This window comes from Cyphomyrmex costatus, unplaced genomic scaffold (assembly GCF_001594065.2).
Source record: "Cyphomyrmex costatus isolate MS0001 unplaced genomic scaffold, Ccosl1.0 scaffold8, whole genome shotgun sequence".
NCBI lineage: Eukaryota > Metazoa > Arthropoda > Insecta > Hymenoptera > Formicidae > Cyphomyrmex > Cyphomyrmex costatus.
Window position 1 is genome coordinate 1,325,991 of NW_017280375.1, and position 16,936 is coordinate 1,342,926.

The following is a 16,936-nucleotide window of genomic DNA, read 5'->3' on the forward strand; positions in this document are numbered from 1 at the left end:
TGGACCAACGGTTTGCAAGATACAGCGACATTTATCGGAAGATCAACCATTTTTAGAGTGAGTATATCTCGGAAACCGTTGGTCCAATCGCTTTGAGCCCTGATACTTTTCGACAGAACTCGCCGAGAACTGTCCAGAACTCCGATCAGAACTACTCGGTACTCCCAAAAAATTTTGACTTCAAATTTTTTTCTAAGTCCCACGTCGGAAAATTTTTTGAGAGTACCGAATAGTTCTGAGTAGCGTTTCTTATAGTTCTCGACGAGTTCTATCGAAAACTGTAAGGTGAAAAAGCGATTAGACCAACGGTTTGCAAGATACAGCGACATTTGTCAGAAGATCAACAATTTTTAGAGTATATCTCGGAAACCATTGGTCCAATCGCTTTGAGCCCTGATACTTTTCGACAGAACTCGCCGAGAACTGTCCAGAACTCCGAACCGTCATAGAGGTCTGCCCCGACAGTACTATCATAGCAATAGTATAATCGTAGAAGTCCTGTGCCCCTGTGCAGTGGGAGGAGGGGTTAAAGTAACTTTGCGTGGAAAGTTTAACGTTTCTGAACAGGGAAAGGTGTAGAATAGTATTTGATATCATACGTATATAGTAGAAATGATGAAACGTATATTTTAGAACCATGATTGTTAATAACTTTTTAACGAAGGACGAGCGACGTGAATGGTCAATGACCTTGACCTTCTTGAGGGTCAAGGTCGAGGTCACTCGGAAGTCATTTGCGGCTGGCTGTGTAATTCGAAACATTTACCCTAAATTTTTTACAATTTACGATAATTACGTATGTCTGCAAAATTTGATTTTTTGTTTGTACTATTTGGGAAAGAAGAGTTGTTTTAAATGCGCTAAATCCGAATTTATCAGAAAAATTGTTTTATCACTTCAGGTTTTTGAGAAAAATAAGGAGTGAAAAACGCGTTTTGTAGCAAGTCTATGGGTGTAAGAGTCACATTATCCTTCTATCTTTTTTTTATTAATAATTTTTTAACGAATAACGAGCGACGGCTAAAAATGTTGGAGGTTACTCAGAGTCATGACCTTAACAACAATCGATGTACTTAACACTATCATGTCGACTACATCCACGCTTAAAAATGAAGCTCGCCAGAAGTTCGATGCCGACTGTAAACAATTCGATATATTTTATGTTAAAATACAAGTATTAATTTAAACTCTTTTCAAAATGTCTCGCACACCAAGTTCATCAGCTACAAATTTCCAAAAGTGAAAAACTCTGTTTTCATGGCGATTCAACTTTATTTTTCTCAAAAACTTGACTTGATAAAACAACATGATTTAAAGATTCGGATTCAGCACATTAAAACTACGAAAAACTACTACTCTTTTTCAAACGTCAAAAGCGATGTAGATCTGTGTTATCGATGGCTTAACTCACCTCCATTTTCATGAATCTCGTAAAGAGCGTATTCTGGGACGGATAGCATTCTCATGTCAGGACGAAATTTTTCTATAAGCGTTTCTATCACTGCCTGGCTGGTCGCGTCTGAGGCAACCCTGATGCACTTGGTAGCGACCTTTTGACCGCTGTCTTGAAAATAAAACCTCATCACGCCGTGAAACTCCAGGTCCTATTGAGAAGAAAAGTAATACAACTCGACTGAAGGCGGAAGCAAATTTTACAAAATTTAAATGCAACACTCACTTCGTTGGGCTCCGAAAGTTCAAACAGGTCCAAACGATTGGCGTTCCATTGCTGTATCACCCCCCTGAGAGCGTCCCGCTCCGCTTTTTTATTTGCCAATTCAGTTGCCATCCTGAAAAACACGGTAACATGTAAGTAATTGCATATAATCAGCTGACACAGTTGCGAAAATTGTACTATGAATTATTGATATATACGGCACGACTCATTCGACTGCAACCGCATAATTACAAACTTCTCTTTATAAAAAGAATGATTTAATAGAATACACTTTTAGAAATTCTTATACAATATATCTTATTGTACGTTATAATGAAACCAAAGATATTAGATCGATTCGCGTTGTTTGCACCCTAGAGAATCTTTGCTCTCTCTCTCTCTTTTCAAAGCACAAATATTTATCTTTTAAGGGTCGACAGGAGATACTATGGAGACCTCTAGCCGAAGACGAATTTCTTTACGCTACAATTACGATTAAAATACTGCATGGTGTTTTAATCGCAATATTCAGAAAAGTTATTCTGAAAGCTCGTACAGAGTAATTTTTTTAAAGAGAAGATGGTAAAATAAAAATATTTCATCCAATGTACACTACAGTGCAGTTAAGAGGCATGAGTTGGTTCGTCATTCCAATCGACCCTTAAGAAGCATTTATCCTGACCGTAAACCGTATGCGATATGCCGTATGCCGTAATCTGTGAGAATTGACCAACCACAGACGAGCGTTCTACTCTCATTCGACTTAGAGGAATACTTGATTGTGATTAATCAATTCTTACGGATTGCGGCATATGGCATACAGTTATGATCAGTATAATGTTCTTTTAGGGGATTCTGAAGACGATTAGTATAAGTAGAACACATTACACACAGACGATTTAAAGTTGTCTTTTCACTTTGTCGTGGTAATTTGTAAAATACTATTTATTTAAAATATACATACGTTTTATTTTGTATACCTACATTAAGATTATAAGATATGTATATTTTAAATAAGTAGTATTTTATTATCAAAACAGATTTTATTTATTAATGTAATTAATTCATTTATGCGTAATAATTACAGTTAATAAAGATATGAAAATATATATATATATATATCTATAACATTTTAGTGCATTACATTTTCAAGTAATTTTAGAAAAATATTCTCTTTCCAAAAATTTATAGCTTCTTAGAAGAATAAAAAGAAGAAATTTTAATTGAAATTTTAAAGAAACACACAGGCGGCTGCTTTGACTTTCTTTCACGTCCTTCGGAACTCTTCCTCCGGCGCGGGACTGCTCGCGAAGCTGGCACCGTTTGTTGTGATACCGCGAGATAAATTATCATAGCAGACGTAAAGCATGAGGCGTCTGTTCTGTGCGCCAGGCAGCCCCGGGGTATCGCGTTCGTGTGTTATGATTCTCGCACGAGTATTGAATGCATGCAGCGCATCTAGAAACGATTCTTCCTCGAATGCAACGATATGAGGTACTCAAGAAAAACGCATACATCAACGATCTCACGATAACTTACAAATTAGATTACCGCGATCTTCCAACATCAAAGTAAGTGAATCCGTAACAGGAACACATATAATATTTTTGTAACGCTAAAGAAACATATGGAATTACAATTTTTTGTTATTAGTTTTAGAAGTTTTAAAATTTTCAACTCTATATTATTGTTTGTATAAAAAATTACAACACTTGAGCTTAGCATAAATGTATTATATGACAGTTAATCTATATAAATAGAACAGAATTGTGAAAAATAAGATATTGTAAAATAAAATTATTCCAAATCATTACACCATTTAAAAATTAGAAAAATGTCCCAAGCCATCAACTCACATGTTCCAATTACTGGTTCATTGATCAAGGTCAGTCGCTGTAGTCTCAACTAATTTAAACTACTAATTAAACTATAATATATCCACTTGATCGATTTTAACTTTACTTGATCAATTTAATTGTAAGTGTTGAGTAATTTTATTAGCTGACTAAGGTCAAAGTTCTCGTCAAGGTTGGACCACAGCGATGCTAATCAACTTGAATCTTATAGCTAATCGAGAGTTTCCACGACCGAGCTCCGAGCTCGGAGTTTCCAGCGAGACAATCCTCGGGGAAGCAGTCACGTGTCACGCATTCCTGCCCCTCCTCGTACCTCGCCTGCCCTCTCAGTATGTCTCTTGTCCTCGATCTTAAAACCTTAAAAGCGCTTTCGCGTATTTCTTTTAAGGGTTCACTGCATCGCAATCATTAAACCTGTGATACACACTGTCGCCTCTGATATTTAAAAGTAATTTAAATATCAGCAACATTTCGCAATTTTCGCAATATTTTTTTTAGTAATTCAATGAGCAAAATATCTAAAATTAGTGCATAAGAAAACTTTAAGATATGTTTAAGAGTTCTTTAAGAAACATTTTCAAAATATTTTACAGATAATACTGGAAGATATCTTAAAATTATCTTATGCATCGATTTTAGATATTTTGCTCACTCCGAGAGTTGAAATACTGCCATTATATTGAAAAAGAGTAAAAAATTTACATTATTTGAAGCGAAATTTTACACTTTTGGAGTGATATTTCTTTCTTTTAGATTGAATCATCCAGAAAAGAGTAAAAATCTGCCACTGTAATTTAAGAATATAAAATTTTTTACTCAGTTTCAATAATGGCAGTATTTTAATTCTTTTGAAGTAAAATTTCGCTCGAAGAAATGCAGAGAGTACGTAGCGCAATTAATGATGAGAGCGATGAGAAGACTCATGGTTTCTAGACCGTTTATCGTCGCACAATCAACGTTACGATAACGCTGCGGGCGCGTATGTCAACATCGCGACGTTTACTTCAAACGGGCAGGTATAAATCCGCGATGACTCATACGCTAAAATATGAGGCGCCTTGAGTCGTCCGTTCGCACTGCGTACACGAGCATTTCGTAGTCGTAGACGCGCGAGAGAATTCAGTGAGGTACGAGATTTTTCATGAACCTCATCACTCTTCAACGTATTTTGTTCTCCCACTTCTTCCACTCCATTTGCCGTCTTCACGTTCACGAAACGCCGATCTCGGGAGTGTCAACCTCATAATGCATTCAAAGCGCATACCTATACATAACGCGTGGTCTCGTCTCTTTTTTATACGTCTTATAAGTCAGCGGAACAAAGTGAGCAGAATCGATTTTAACTAACATTTTTATAAAAATAAACAACAATAGACAAAGAACGATGTAAGAGTCAAACATTGTTTAACTCTTTGTCTATTGTTGTTCATTTTTATACAAAGAGTCCTTTATATCTTTTATCTTTTAAGATTTTTATTTGTTGCTAACAAGTTGTCAATGAAAACAATTGGTTGCTCTATTAGTTTTTTTTTTTTAAATACTGTTCCGCTAACTTAATCTTCCTTTAGCGAAACATCATTTAAAAAAAAAAACTAATAGAACAAATTTTTTTCTTTAGCAACTTGTTAGCAACAAATGAGTAACAAATAAAAATGTTAGTTAAAATCGATTCTGGTCATTTTGTTCAGCTAACTTATTAAGACGTTCATTCTTTCTTCATCTCTTTCTGTATACTATGTATCATCTGATTATATCAATGTTTTCTGATTCAAGACTATGTGACAGAAAATTGATATTGTCAACGAATATAACTTTACAATCGGTTATATCGATGCTTTCCTATTTACATAATAAAAAATTTATAATAGTCATAAATGCGACGTAAATTTTATATAATTGATAATATTGTATTGTGTATATACAGAGTTGTCATAAATTCCTCGTCCTAAAATTCCGTAACTTGGACAAAATTTTATAATTTTCACTGACTTTCAATAGTAAACATTTTTTTGCATTTCCTTCATGATTTTGAAACCGTTAAATATTTTGTTGAGAGAACAATTTAACATAGCGATTTAAATTACTACTATTAATGTTGCTGATACAGCTTGTATTTAATTGTTAAATTGATACATGATGATAAACTGATTTTTTCACATTAATTGTTTTGATCCCTGATAAAAAAAATAATTTATATGCATCTAAATAAAATGCACGTTTTCTTAAAAATTGACGCAGTCGGAGGCGTTTGTATCTTCGTTCATCGCGCAAAGTGACAATTCTTTTCAAGCGTAAGGCGATCAACGGTAGAAGTAAAAAAAGTAAAAACTAGAAAAAGTATCACAGATATCCGCTCGCCGAGTTTAGAATGCGCGCGAAAATACCGTTTCTGTGCCTGTGTGTACCATACGATTTACTCCATCGGCGTAGCTCCCACCTATCTCTCCCTCTTTACTTCCTTGCTCCCTCCCCGTGCCGCGACTTCGTTCCTTACTATTACGTACCGTAAGATGAGAGAAGGACCGTCGGGCATTTAAGATTCCCGCATCTTATTGTTAGTAAACACTAAATGAGAATGACCGCCTTACACCTTAAAGGCAGCTATTTAGACATGTCACAACGATCTCTCTTTTTTTTTATCTTAAGGGAATGCTGGAGTGGTCGAATAGTCGAGACATTTTTTGCAGATCAATATGAATCTTCGAATAGACTAAACGAATTCAAAAATTCTTTTACAGGATTAAAGTAGACGCAAAATTAGATGGCGATGCAGTGAATTTTCTACTAAAATCGAAAAAAAATTAAAAACTTACATTTTTGCTACTCGAAGAGTCGAAGAGATACCACCTGACGTAGATATTTCCTTAATACAAAAGTTCTATAGCTCGTATGGACAAAAGTGCAGCACCAAGCGGATTACGTAAATGAACAACGAGTTCATAAAACTAAGATTAAATACTTAAAAAAAAAAAAAGATTCACATTGATCTGTAAATTACGTGTATACGGCTACTTGCCGGAGACTCAAAATGATAAACAAATCAGAAATCGTATAGCAGTAGATGCTCGATTTCACAAGAGATGGCGTTGAAATGTTAGATAAGGACAGTGATGAATGCGTTTGTATGAGACAAAACGATATATAATATAAAAAAAAATGAATGAAAAATGTGAATTTGATCGAGGTCGATAAAACAAATTTTTAATTTCAAATAAAACATTGTATATATTAAATAAAACATTATGTACATTACGTGAACCATTACCGTCAATCAGATCCGTTTCTATCAAACTTTAATTTCGATTTAAACTACTGTTTATCTTTTTCTAGTTCTAAGAATTAGAAAAGGATAAAGAGTAAATTAAACCAAAATTAAAGTTAATCGACAGATAAGAAACGAGCATCTGTAAAACGTTACATACACTTCTTGCTCTGCTGTATCTCATACATCATACGAGTACTAACAATAAGTCATATGCATTCAAATTGTACTTTTCCATTCACTTCTTTTATAAGCTTTTCAAAATCATTATTTGAAGACCTCATTATATTCTTATATACATTTGTTGAACGTGTGGGAAAGTACTTTTTGTTCGGATATATACTTGAATTTATTTTATAAGTGATAACAGAAAATTAATTTACAAATTCCTTTTGATTTTTTATACAGGTTTGTAATTTCCTGAAGCTTTTATGATTTTTCTTATGTTCAGAAAAAGATTTTTTATTCAGTATACAGAAAACAAAATGAATGGAAAAATACGAAATGCGCGTTTCGTCAGTAACTCTAGCATCCTTAATCTTTGACAACGCCTGTCCAAGACAACCTTTTTTTGTTCGGGGACAAATTCCGCTTTCCAAACACTCGCGCAGATCGCCCGCGGGGTTCTGATGTTCGCTCGGACGTGATCCCGCATTCGAAAAACCATAGAATGGCATCTCACTACGTGTTTCTTGCTAAGATAGTCAGACATTCTTTTAAAACGGATGTGGTTGTGTTACTTTATACGTTACTCTTGCCGCAATTCGCTTTGACGATTTTTGTTCGGAAAAAATACGCTACGAATAAAGTGTTTGCGTACATTCTGATTTTTTCCTCCTTTAAAAATAAATTTATAGATGTTCCAATATATTATTTTTGTCTTCTCTAGTTTTAATATATATATATATAATCAGACACCGTCATTCTTTTAGCCTCGGAGAAACACTCTTTATAGAAACACTCCTTGCATCAAAGGACACATTGACGATTTGCAAAGTCAATCTCTTCTCTCATCAAATTAAGAAAAACTATATTTTCTCCGGATCAATTATAATCATAGAATTTACATCACTAAATAAACCAAATCGGTAATAATATGTTACTTGAAAATGATTTTTTGATGATAAAACATTTCCGAGAAAGATATGTGTGTGTGAGATTGTAAATAAGTAATATTTTAAAAGTTCCTGTGTTCGAGAATTATATCTTTTATCGACTCAAAGTTGGCAATGATGCTTTTCGAAGGAAGAACAATGGAGAAGCACACTCGAGTATCGTCAACAAATGTTCTTCTCGATAACGGAAATGCCTCTGATATAGAGAAAACGTCTCCGATGTAGAGAAACTGTTCTTTTTCGACATTCATTGGGTTGCAAGTCTGCAGTGTTTGCTCTTTCCAATTTGTGAGTTATAACAAATTTCTTCAATAACGAGTTACGATAAAACTTATTCAATGCACAGGAAGGCTTTCCTCAATCATATCTCGTAGAACTATTGCGTGAAGTCATCCGAAGAATTCCTGCTTCGAAATCTCTACTCTCCAATAAATTCCGACTCGTGATTCTTCCTCCTTACTCGCTTTACGAGAAACTCCGAGTGAGGTATGCCCAAATATTTTCCTCCCCTTTTACGATTTTCACTCTCGTCATGGGACAAGACGCAGAGTTTCCCTCCCGCGTCTCTTCTCGTCCTTCCGGTCCGCGAAAAAAAGAGGCGTGAGGGGCGGAAGAGACCCCGCGTATTTTCTTTTTCGACGATACGATGCACCACCGACGTATGTATGCACGCAATGTGTCCAAGTGCGTCGCGCACTCGCATCCGCCACACCCAACAACGCTCGTTGGAATTTCACGCGTGACGACCACTACGCGCTCGTACGTACGGCAAAGCGACTGACAAATCGACGAGGCGACTCCATCGGGCCCCGAGAATGGGGAGGAGAAAGGAAGGGGAGAGGGAACCACCTTCCCTCGCTACGGCCTTCCCGACTACAGTCCCACTGGCCGTTAGGGCCGTTTGGTGATCCTCGTGTGATGCCATTGCAAAGGTGAAACAAAGACAAGACGAAGGTAAAATGAAGGTAAGACAAAAGGAAGACGAAAGTAAAACCAAGACGAAGATAAGACAAAGATAAAGCGAAGATAAATGATGGTGAAACAAAGGTAAGACAAAGGTGAAACGAAGGTAAGACGAAAGTAAGGCAAGGGTTGAAACGAAAGTATATAGGTAAGGAGAGGATAAAGGTGCCTGGAGGTCACGGGTCCTTTTCTTTTCCGGTTACACCTGCTGGGTCAGACAATTAATCGTCACGGGCGAGTCATTAAAGCGCAAGTCACCAATTTTGTTTGGACCTGCCGGACGTACTACCCCCGCCTCCCTCCGCTCGCGTTCCAGGCCGTGTCGTTCTGTTTCGTGTCGTTCCATTTCGTTTCGTTCCGTTCCGCTTTGCTGCGCTACGCATCGCGAATTTCAACGTCGTGTATTACATCGAATTTCTCTTGATACGCACGTAATGGTAGTAGTAGTAGTAGTGATAGTAATAGTAGTAGTAGTAGTAGTAGGAGTAGTAGTAGTACGCTTCTCTACTCCTCACCCCTCCCTTCCCTGTCCCCTCTCTCAGTTTCTCATTCTCCCCTCTCCAATCTTAACCGTATGCACGCACGTGACGTATATCCTTTCAGTGGTTCCCAAATCTCTCGATATACGTAATATATCGCATGTGTATATAGATAAATTTATACAAACTAATCCAAAAATAATTAGCATTTACCTTACTAAAAATGTGAAATAACATTGCTTGATACGAGAAAAAATATACTGATACTTTTTAAGCTGTAATCAATTAAAAACAGAAACGTTATTGTAAATTATATAATTATATGTATAATTTGTAAATTCTATAATTTTCGTAATACAAAAGTTAACAAAGCATTATTCGTAAAAAAAATTTCGTGTCAAATTTAAAAAACACACTGTAAAAAATAAAATGTTAATTTTAACTCAGACGTTGAGTAGATTTTCTAAGACATGCAAAAATATTAACATTAACACAAAAATGTTAATTTTAACATTTTTGCATGTCTCAGAAAATCCACTTAACGTCTTTGAGTTAAAATTAACATTTTATTTTTTTCCGGCATTTTGGTTCAAAATATAATTATTCTAATATTTAACTTAAAATATTCATACAAGATAAAATAAAATTCTAATAGAAGAAAAATGAATAACTTGATCGGTCGAAAACTATTTTTTTCAAATTACATGCTTCTCGAATTTTATTTGCAAAAAAAATTACTTCACTTATAGATCGGGTTTAACAGCTAAAACTTTATGGTCCGACTAAAAGCGAAGAGATTTGAGGAGAGAGATTTCTCTAAATTTCTCAAGTATTTACACTATCGCTCACTAATTTCAATACATCTCTAAATTCGTTGATTTTTCTGAAAAGGAATGAGATAGTGTGTTTTTCATATTTGTAGTAAATAATGTGTATGAGTACAAAACATGTTGCCTAAATATAATAAATTTATTACAATGAGCTTCTTCTTTTACTTTTCAAGAAATCGACAATTTGGTAGTGTATTAAAATTAATGAACATAGTGTATGTGTATTGACGAATCAATTATAAAATAGCATTGGACACGTATCTGATATCATTACAGCACCTCGTGATCTTGCATGCGTATTTTGTTTATTTCCAAAAATCATATATTATCCGGAGTAGTAAAAAACGAGTCAAAAAGGATAAAGAAGGAAGAGACACCATCAGCGTGGTTTACAGTAAGAAGCCGTCCATATATTATGTGAGCAAATTTTTAGCCATTTTTAACCTCTTCCCTCCCCTATGTCTTATAACTTAGTTTTTGTCCCTCTTCTTTAAAAAAGATCAGCAAATTGTCTATGCGTCCGGGGTTGCAGCAAGTAAAATGTCCGTAAAATAAAGTAAAATAAAAGTCCGATGGTTTTGGTCTGTAAGTTTTAGTTTCGAAAATTTTGATATGTCAATCCTAGTTGTAATTCTTGTCGTTCATAATGTGACATCGAGAAAATGTTCGCATGAGAGATTTAGTTGATCTAGAAATAAAAAGCGGAGGAGGTCGCATAGATCGTTGACCCGAAATCTCCACCCTAATTCCCATTCGAGCAACAACATACTTGGGTATTACTAGCATCATGCAATAAGACTGCACCGTTGAACAAGAAGCAATAATCACTAATAGCTCATAGGAGACATCCGTAATACGTGTACATCGAAGCATGCACCGCATCGCAAAAAAGATGTTTCTGAATTGCTAATTAACATTACGGTGCAAATATCGTCAATAAAAGTGAAAATAAAAGCGTAATTTTTTCGAATTATCCTCTGATGTCTAAAAATAAAATTGCTCCTCTCTTCATTACAAAATTATATTTTGCAACAAAGTTCTTATTTTACATATACAGTTCAGGTCTTATATACATGCTTTATGTATATGTATATATATATATATGTATACCCAGTGGTGCATTCATTCGATCGATGAATGGAACGGGCCCGTCTTAGACGAGTAATACCTGATTTTATCCTTCGGAAAACCGGTAGGACGTGAGGAACAGTCAATGTGAATATAATATCTGCCTTGCAGAAGCATTCAAGAGGGTAAGCACATGCGCTCATTGGTATAATGATAGATATAATAATGCACATCGCTACGAATGTCATCGTGTTCGTTTCGAACTCGTATTCGCAATCGGATATAGTAAGTAATAATGGTGAACTGAATTGGACTAACACAGGATAAAATGGATTAACCACTTGATTTTCTTCAAGTGCGTTCGTATTTTTTCAATGGAAGAAAATTTGGAGAACGTTTAATTTCAATCATAACAATTTCGCAATGTTGTTACAAAAAAAATATTATTACAAATACATTCTATATAAAATTCATCCTTTTAATCGTCGTTACAGAAGACAAATTAAATTAAAAATTAAAATCAGGAAAAAACTTCTACAAAAATATCTGATAGAAAAATTAAAAGAAATTTTCGATTAAAATTAATTCATACTTCAGTTTTTTGGATACTGGTTTATGAGGATGTTACCGATAAAAAAATAATCATAAATAATTTTTGAAGTTTATTGTTTGTCTGATTTAATTACTGGTAAAAAAAGATAAACAGCAAATTAAAAAAAAAGATAAAAAGTACGTTAAACCAGTTTTTATCTTATTACTTATTTTTAATTTCTTTGTTTAAATTGATATTATTGTAAAACAAAGTTTATACTACATTGATAGAAAAAACGGACAGTATTAATAGTATATTAATCAGATGGATATTATCAGTATTTATCAGGATTGCTAATCCGAAAATGAGATTTGCAAACAAGTATTCTTCAACGAGGAGATATGTACGTGACATGATACGTAATCTACGTAATAGGACCACTATAGTATTTATCAAGTCGCAATCAACTAACTCTTTCGAGCGACACTCTGCGAGATGCTATATCCTTTGGCAGAATAACGATTATCGTGCACAATTAATTGTGCCACACTATTATGCTATCGCGTTAATATACATCGCAGACGATGTATACATATGTACTAATGGCTTGTTTATTGCACTTAAGCGGCCATTTCCTGCCGCGTCCGCATATATCTAGGTATCGCCCCTCCGTATACTTTTCGTAATGCTCATTCTTGCAGCAAAAGAGCACGCATCGCCCCCCTGTTCTCTCTTCTTCGTTAACCCGTCACATTGTCCACGTCACGAAACACGCGTCCGTCATGTTCTGTAAGTTAAAAGGGCAAATTATACAGAGTACTACAATCACCACGCGCTTTCTCTCACAGTCGGCAAATTTTTTTTGTCGATCCTCTATGGTACAAATAATGGTGTCTGGCACACCCTGTATAGCAAACATTTCACATTTTCACGTTGCACGTAGGTAGGTAAGTAGACAAAGCGAGCCGAAACTCTCCTATTGCCGAATCTCTGTTCCTTCTCGAATCCACTTGATAGTTTAAATAAAATGTTTCAATATTATACAGATTACCATGTAAAAGTACAAACATAAACTTACTTTTCAGAAAATTTTTAGTAGAATTTACTTAAAAAAACAACCAATGTAGATTAATCTATCTAGGTTTAACTTCGATTATTCTTCATCTTTTCCTAATTCTTACAACTAAAAAACGTTGAAGAGTAATAGTGTTTTAAGTGTTAATAAATAATTTAATCCTTTTAAAATTATGAACTTTTCATAACAAAAAAGGATATGTAATTAAAAAGATTAAATTATTTATTGACACTGAAAATATATGTATTGATTTGCATTTAATTGCACTAAACGTCCACCAGTGTTGCACCGTGGAAAACGCTGTATGATAAGTTGAACCGAAATTAAAATTAATAAAAAATAAGCATTACGCGGTTTTATCGTCACATTTGAGATTCCTCCAAAATTCGTACTTCAAATCCAAGTAGAAAGTACCTTCATATATATGTATATGGTACGTGTCTGTGATGTAGTTTTCTGTATAAAAATAACACTGTACTACGCGTTTGAATGTAAATCTATTTTTGCGTGTACAGTAGGTGTGTTATTTTTACATGGAAATCTAAATCACTGCACATATAACGTATTATTACATACTTGGACTTGCAGTGCGTGGCGGCTTATTGTTTATTAGATACATAATTTTCACAATAAAAGATCGGCTTCTCTGAAACGATTGCCAATGACATAGCGCAAGACACCGTGCACAGTCGATAGATTTTATCAGCTGCTCGCTGTCAACGCTGTCCGACAAGAAACGTACGCGAGCGTGGCGCGATGGACGCGGGAGGGGAGTTTTAACTTTTTAATTCGCCGTCGCTTCGCGTTCGCAGCCGTCAGTTCAACGCCGTTGGATACACTTTCTACCCATTCATACTTTCTATAAACATTATCGTCGTTCCAGTGCCAGTGCTGATCATCGCTCGGTTATACTAGTATTTTTTCAATTCACACGCGGTTGCATGCTTCGTGCCGCGCCGATTCCGGTTCTCACAGATCTTTCCTACGACACTGTGAAGGAAGCCGTAGGAAAGGAGCACGAAGGTCGCGGGTACGTTGCGTTGTATTGTCATTACGTAAGAATACCTTCAAGTGCCCTAAATCTGAACGCAGCTTCTCAACGTCTGTGAGCAACAATCCAAGATATTTTCATATGTATATACTTATCTGCGTCAAAATACTTTTTGACGAAGCTATTGATATCGATAATGAAAATAGAAAAGAGATCTTGTATCCTCAATCCGATAGATTAACGGTTCTGCATAAGCAACCTTGAATTGTTCACATGTAAATGAAGGATAAATTAAAGATAACTTACAACCGTTTAATTCAAAAACTAAAGACAAATGAATTAGAAATTACGCGGTCAAATAGTATTTTGGCGGATAAACGTGACTGATAAAAAATTTACGCAAAAAATATAAACAAAAATTAATATTACACATGAACAATAATTAGGTTAAAAATGGAGGGTGAATTAAGATTAAATTATCAAGTTAAAGATAAACCGTAAATAAAAAAAAAATGAAGGTTGAGTAAAGTAATTAAAAAATGCAAGCTTAAGGCATTTTAGCGATATATGTGTACACACACGCACATGTTAAACGCCGAAGGCTACCGTAAAGAGCGAGTGAAAGGTGCTAATAATAATCGGCGCGGCGTTTTACAAGGGCCGTTTAAAAAGTTGGCGGACATGCACTCGCGTGGGAGCGAATATTTAAAGCGCGCAGTGGAATTACACTGCTATTCTATTTTGTCGCGTGATATAATAAAACTACGTGCGACGCAACGGGAAGATCGACATACGTCTCTCTCTATTTCTCCCACGCTCTTTGTTTACGGCGGCGTTGTTATGTATTTATAGGTATTCGCGTCCATGTGTTTGATCAATCGTCTCCTGTTCCCACCCACTCGCGATGTTCTTCGGCATGGTTCCTTTTCTATTCGTATCACACACCGTGTAAATGTGGATCAAGATGATGAATTCGGTCGGTCACTGGCACTGGATTTTTAGTCGCACATTAAAGGCAGCTTTATACCTATATAATATAAAGTATTTAAAGCCCCTGAATTCTTAACGACACTGTCAATGTTACATTGTTGTTACATCGATACAAAATCAGTTTTCTGTAACTGAACGACACTTTTGGAACTTAAAGTGAGATAAATATATACTTGATATTTGGCGAAAGCAAGAGTTCTAGTCCAAAAGCTTATTGTTAGTGCAAGAATAAAACAACGACAATACAACGATACTTAGTCAACTTTGACAATGAGATAATGCACGTGAATTCTCTTAAATAATATTTAATAATATCATTATTTAATCATTTAAAATACTTGTATGTTTTTACAATCATACTATGTTTGTTTAGCAAAAGCTTTCAATGCATAGTCTAAATGAATGAAAGTTAACAGAAATTCGCTACAAGTGCAATAATATAATAAACTTTGACAATAAAATAATGCATATAAAATAATGTTAAATAATGTGACAATATTATTTTTGAGGAATTTAATCGTTTGTAGTTTTATATTTGTTTTATTTTCACGTTTAGCAATTAACTCTCTCTCTTAGTACGCACTAATTTAGTGCAACACAAGTGACCAAATTTGCTACTAATTTTCCAATTAGAGCTCTGCTAATTCGTAGTAATTAAGCCGTTTGTCTTCAGCTGTGCTATCTATAGATTTTCTGTACAAGAAAAAGTTTCTAAAAGTTGGTTCTTTTTGCGAAATTTTCGCAGTGCGTAAGTAACACTGAACTAAACGCGGAGTAATCGCTCGCACGCACGTCACCTTGATTACGCGCTCGCGAGGTCTGTTTCTGAAAGTCTTTGCGATTCACACGATTTAAGTTGCCGTAAAGTCACAAACAATCCACCTGCTAATGAAACAAATCTTAGATACAATAAGGTAATGCGGTGAATGTGATCCGCGATCGAGCGATTCGAGGCGAGAGCTGCGGCGGTATCGCTGCGATAAGCGGAGCGATATCAACAGGTCCGTCGATGCGTCGCGCACAGCGTCGCACTGTGTCGTGTCACCGACACCGTCGGACACGTTACATCGCATCGCGTATATTGTGGCGGCGAACACAAAGCGGATCATCGGCGTCGCCGCCGCCGCCGCCGCGTCTTGCCATCGCGCGCATGGTGCACGTAAGTATTTGTGTTGTATTTACCTGTCGGATCTGGGAGACGAAGACGCGGTTTCCCCAAGCGGTTTCGCCTTGAAATTCCACTGAATTCCACCACTGCCGCTGGCACACACCACTGTACCGGCGATCGCGGCACCACTCGGTACCACCACCTCACCAATAATACGCGTGGAATACGCGTCGAGAGCGTTGCGCGACTCAGCCGCCGTTTTTACGTCCGCTCGTCGTACTGCCGTACTCGTCGATCCGCCGTACCGAGTACACGTTCGGCGCGCATATCCGGGCACATCCGATCACCGATGCCTGGAGAAGCGAGCTGCGGTCGCTGCGGACGAAACAGACGCGATGGGAACACGATAGGGCGGAACGCGCAAAAGTCCAAACCTTGCTGCACTTGCTGCATGCGTCGTGACGCTGTGTGACGCCGTCGCTTCGCGGTACTGGAAACAGTGGAAACTGGCAGCGGCAGCTGGGAGGGAAAAATCGTATCGTCACACTCGTCGCTCGCCGCGACACTTCGCGGCGCGCACCCTGAACTACAATATAAGGTGCTTTCCGTTTTGCAAATTGATGCGCGTGAATGCATCAATTGTCCTTGTTTAACATTTGGTGGGCAACAAAGATAAACGATGCATTGTACGCATTATGCGAGAAATGGAACGCACCTATAATACAACTGGAACGCGCTGCTAACACATTAATTGAAAGAGTGTGGAAAACGTGAACGAGATAGCATGTTAGCGGGTATAATTTTCTCTTTCTAATTGCGCATGCGCGTAATGTAAACATTACATTCCTACACAAAAGTTAAGCGGGGAGCACAGACTTTTGCATAACGCATAAAGCATGTGCATAAGGAATTTCATTGGTCCATTTTCTTATGCATGAGTCAATGGACCAATGAAATTCCTTATGCACATGCTTTATGCGTTATGCAAAAGTCTGTGCTCCCCGCTTAAC

General features: G+C 36.4%; 1 protein-coding gene across 1 annotated transcript in view; it reads right to left on the bottom strand.

Moving 5' to 3' along the window:
• cno (adherens junction formation factor afadin) overlaps positions 1-16,046 on the bottom strand; it is a 46,080-nt gene extending 30,034 nt beyond the window's left edge. The window contains exons 1-3 of the mRNA XM_018549318.1: positions 16,001-16,046; positions 1,679-1,790; positions 1,412-1,604 (exon numbers count right to left, since the gene is read on the bottom strand). Of these exons, the coding sequence (XP_018404820.1) occupies positions 1,412-1,604; positions 1,679-1,789 (304 nt within the window). The 5' untranslated portion in view covers position 1,790; positions 16,001-16,046. The remainder of the gene's footprint in view (positions 1-1,411; positions 1,605-1,678; positions 1,791-16,000) is intronic.
• Between the last annotated feature and the right edge of the window lie 890 nt (positions 16,047-16,936).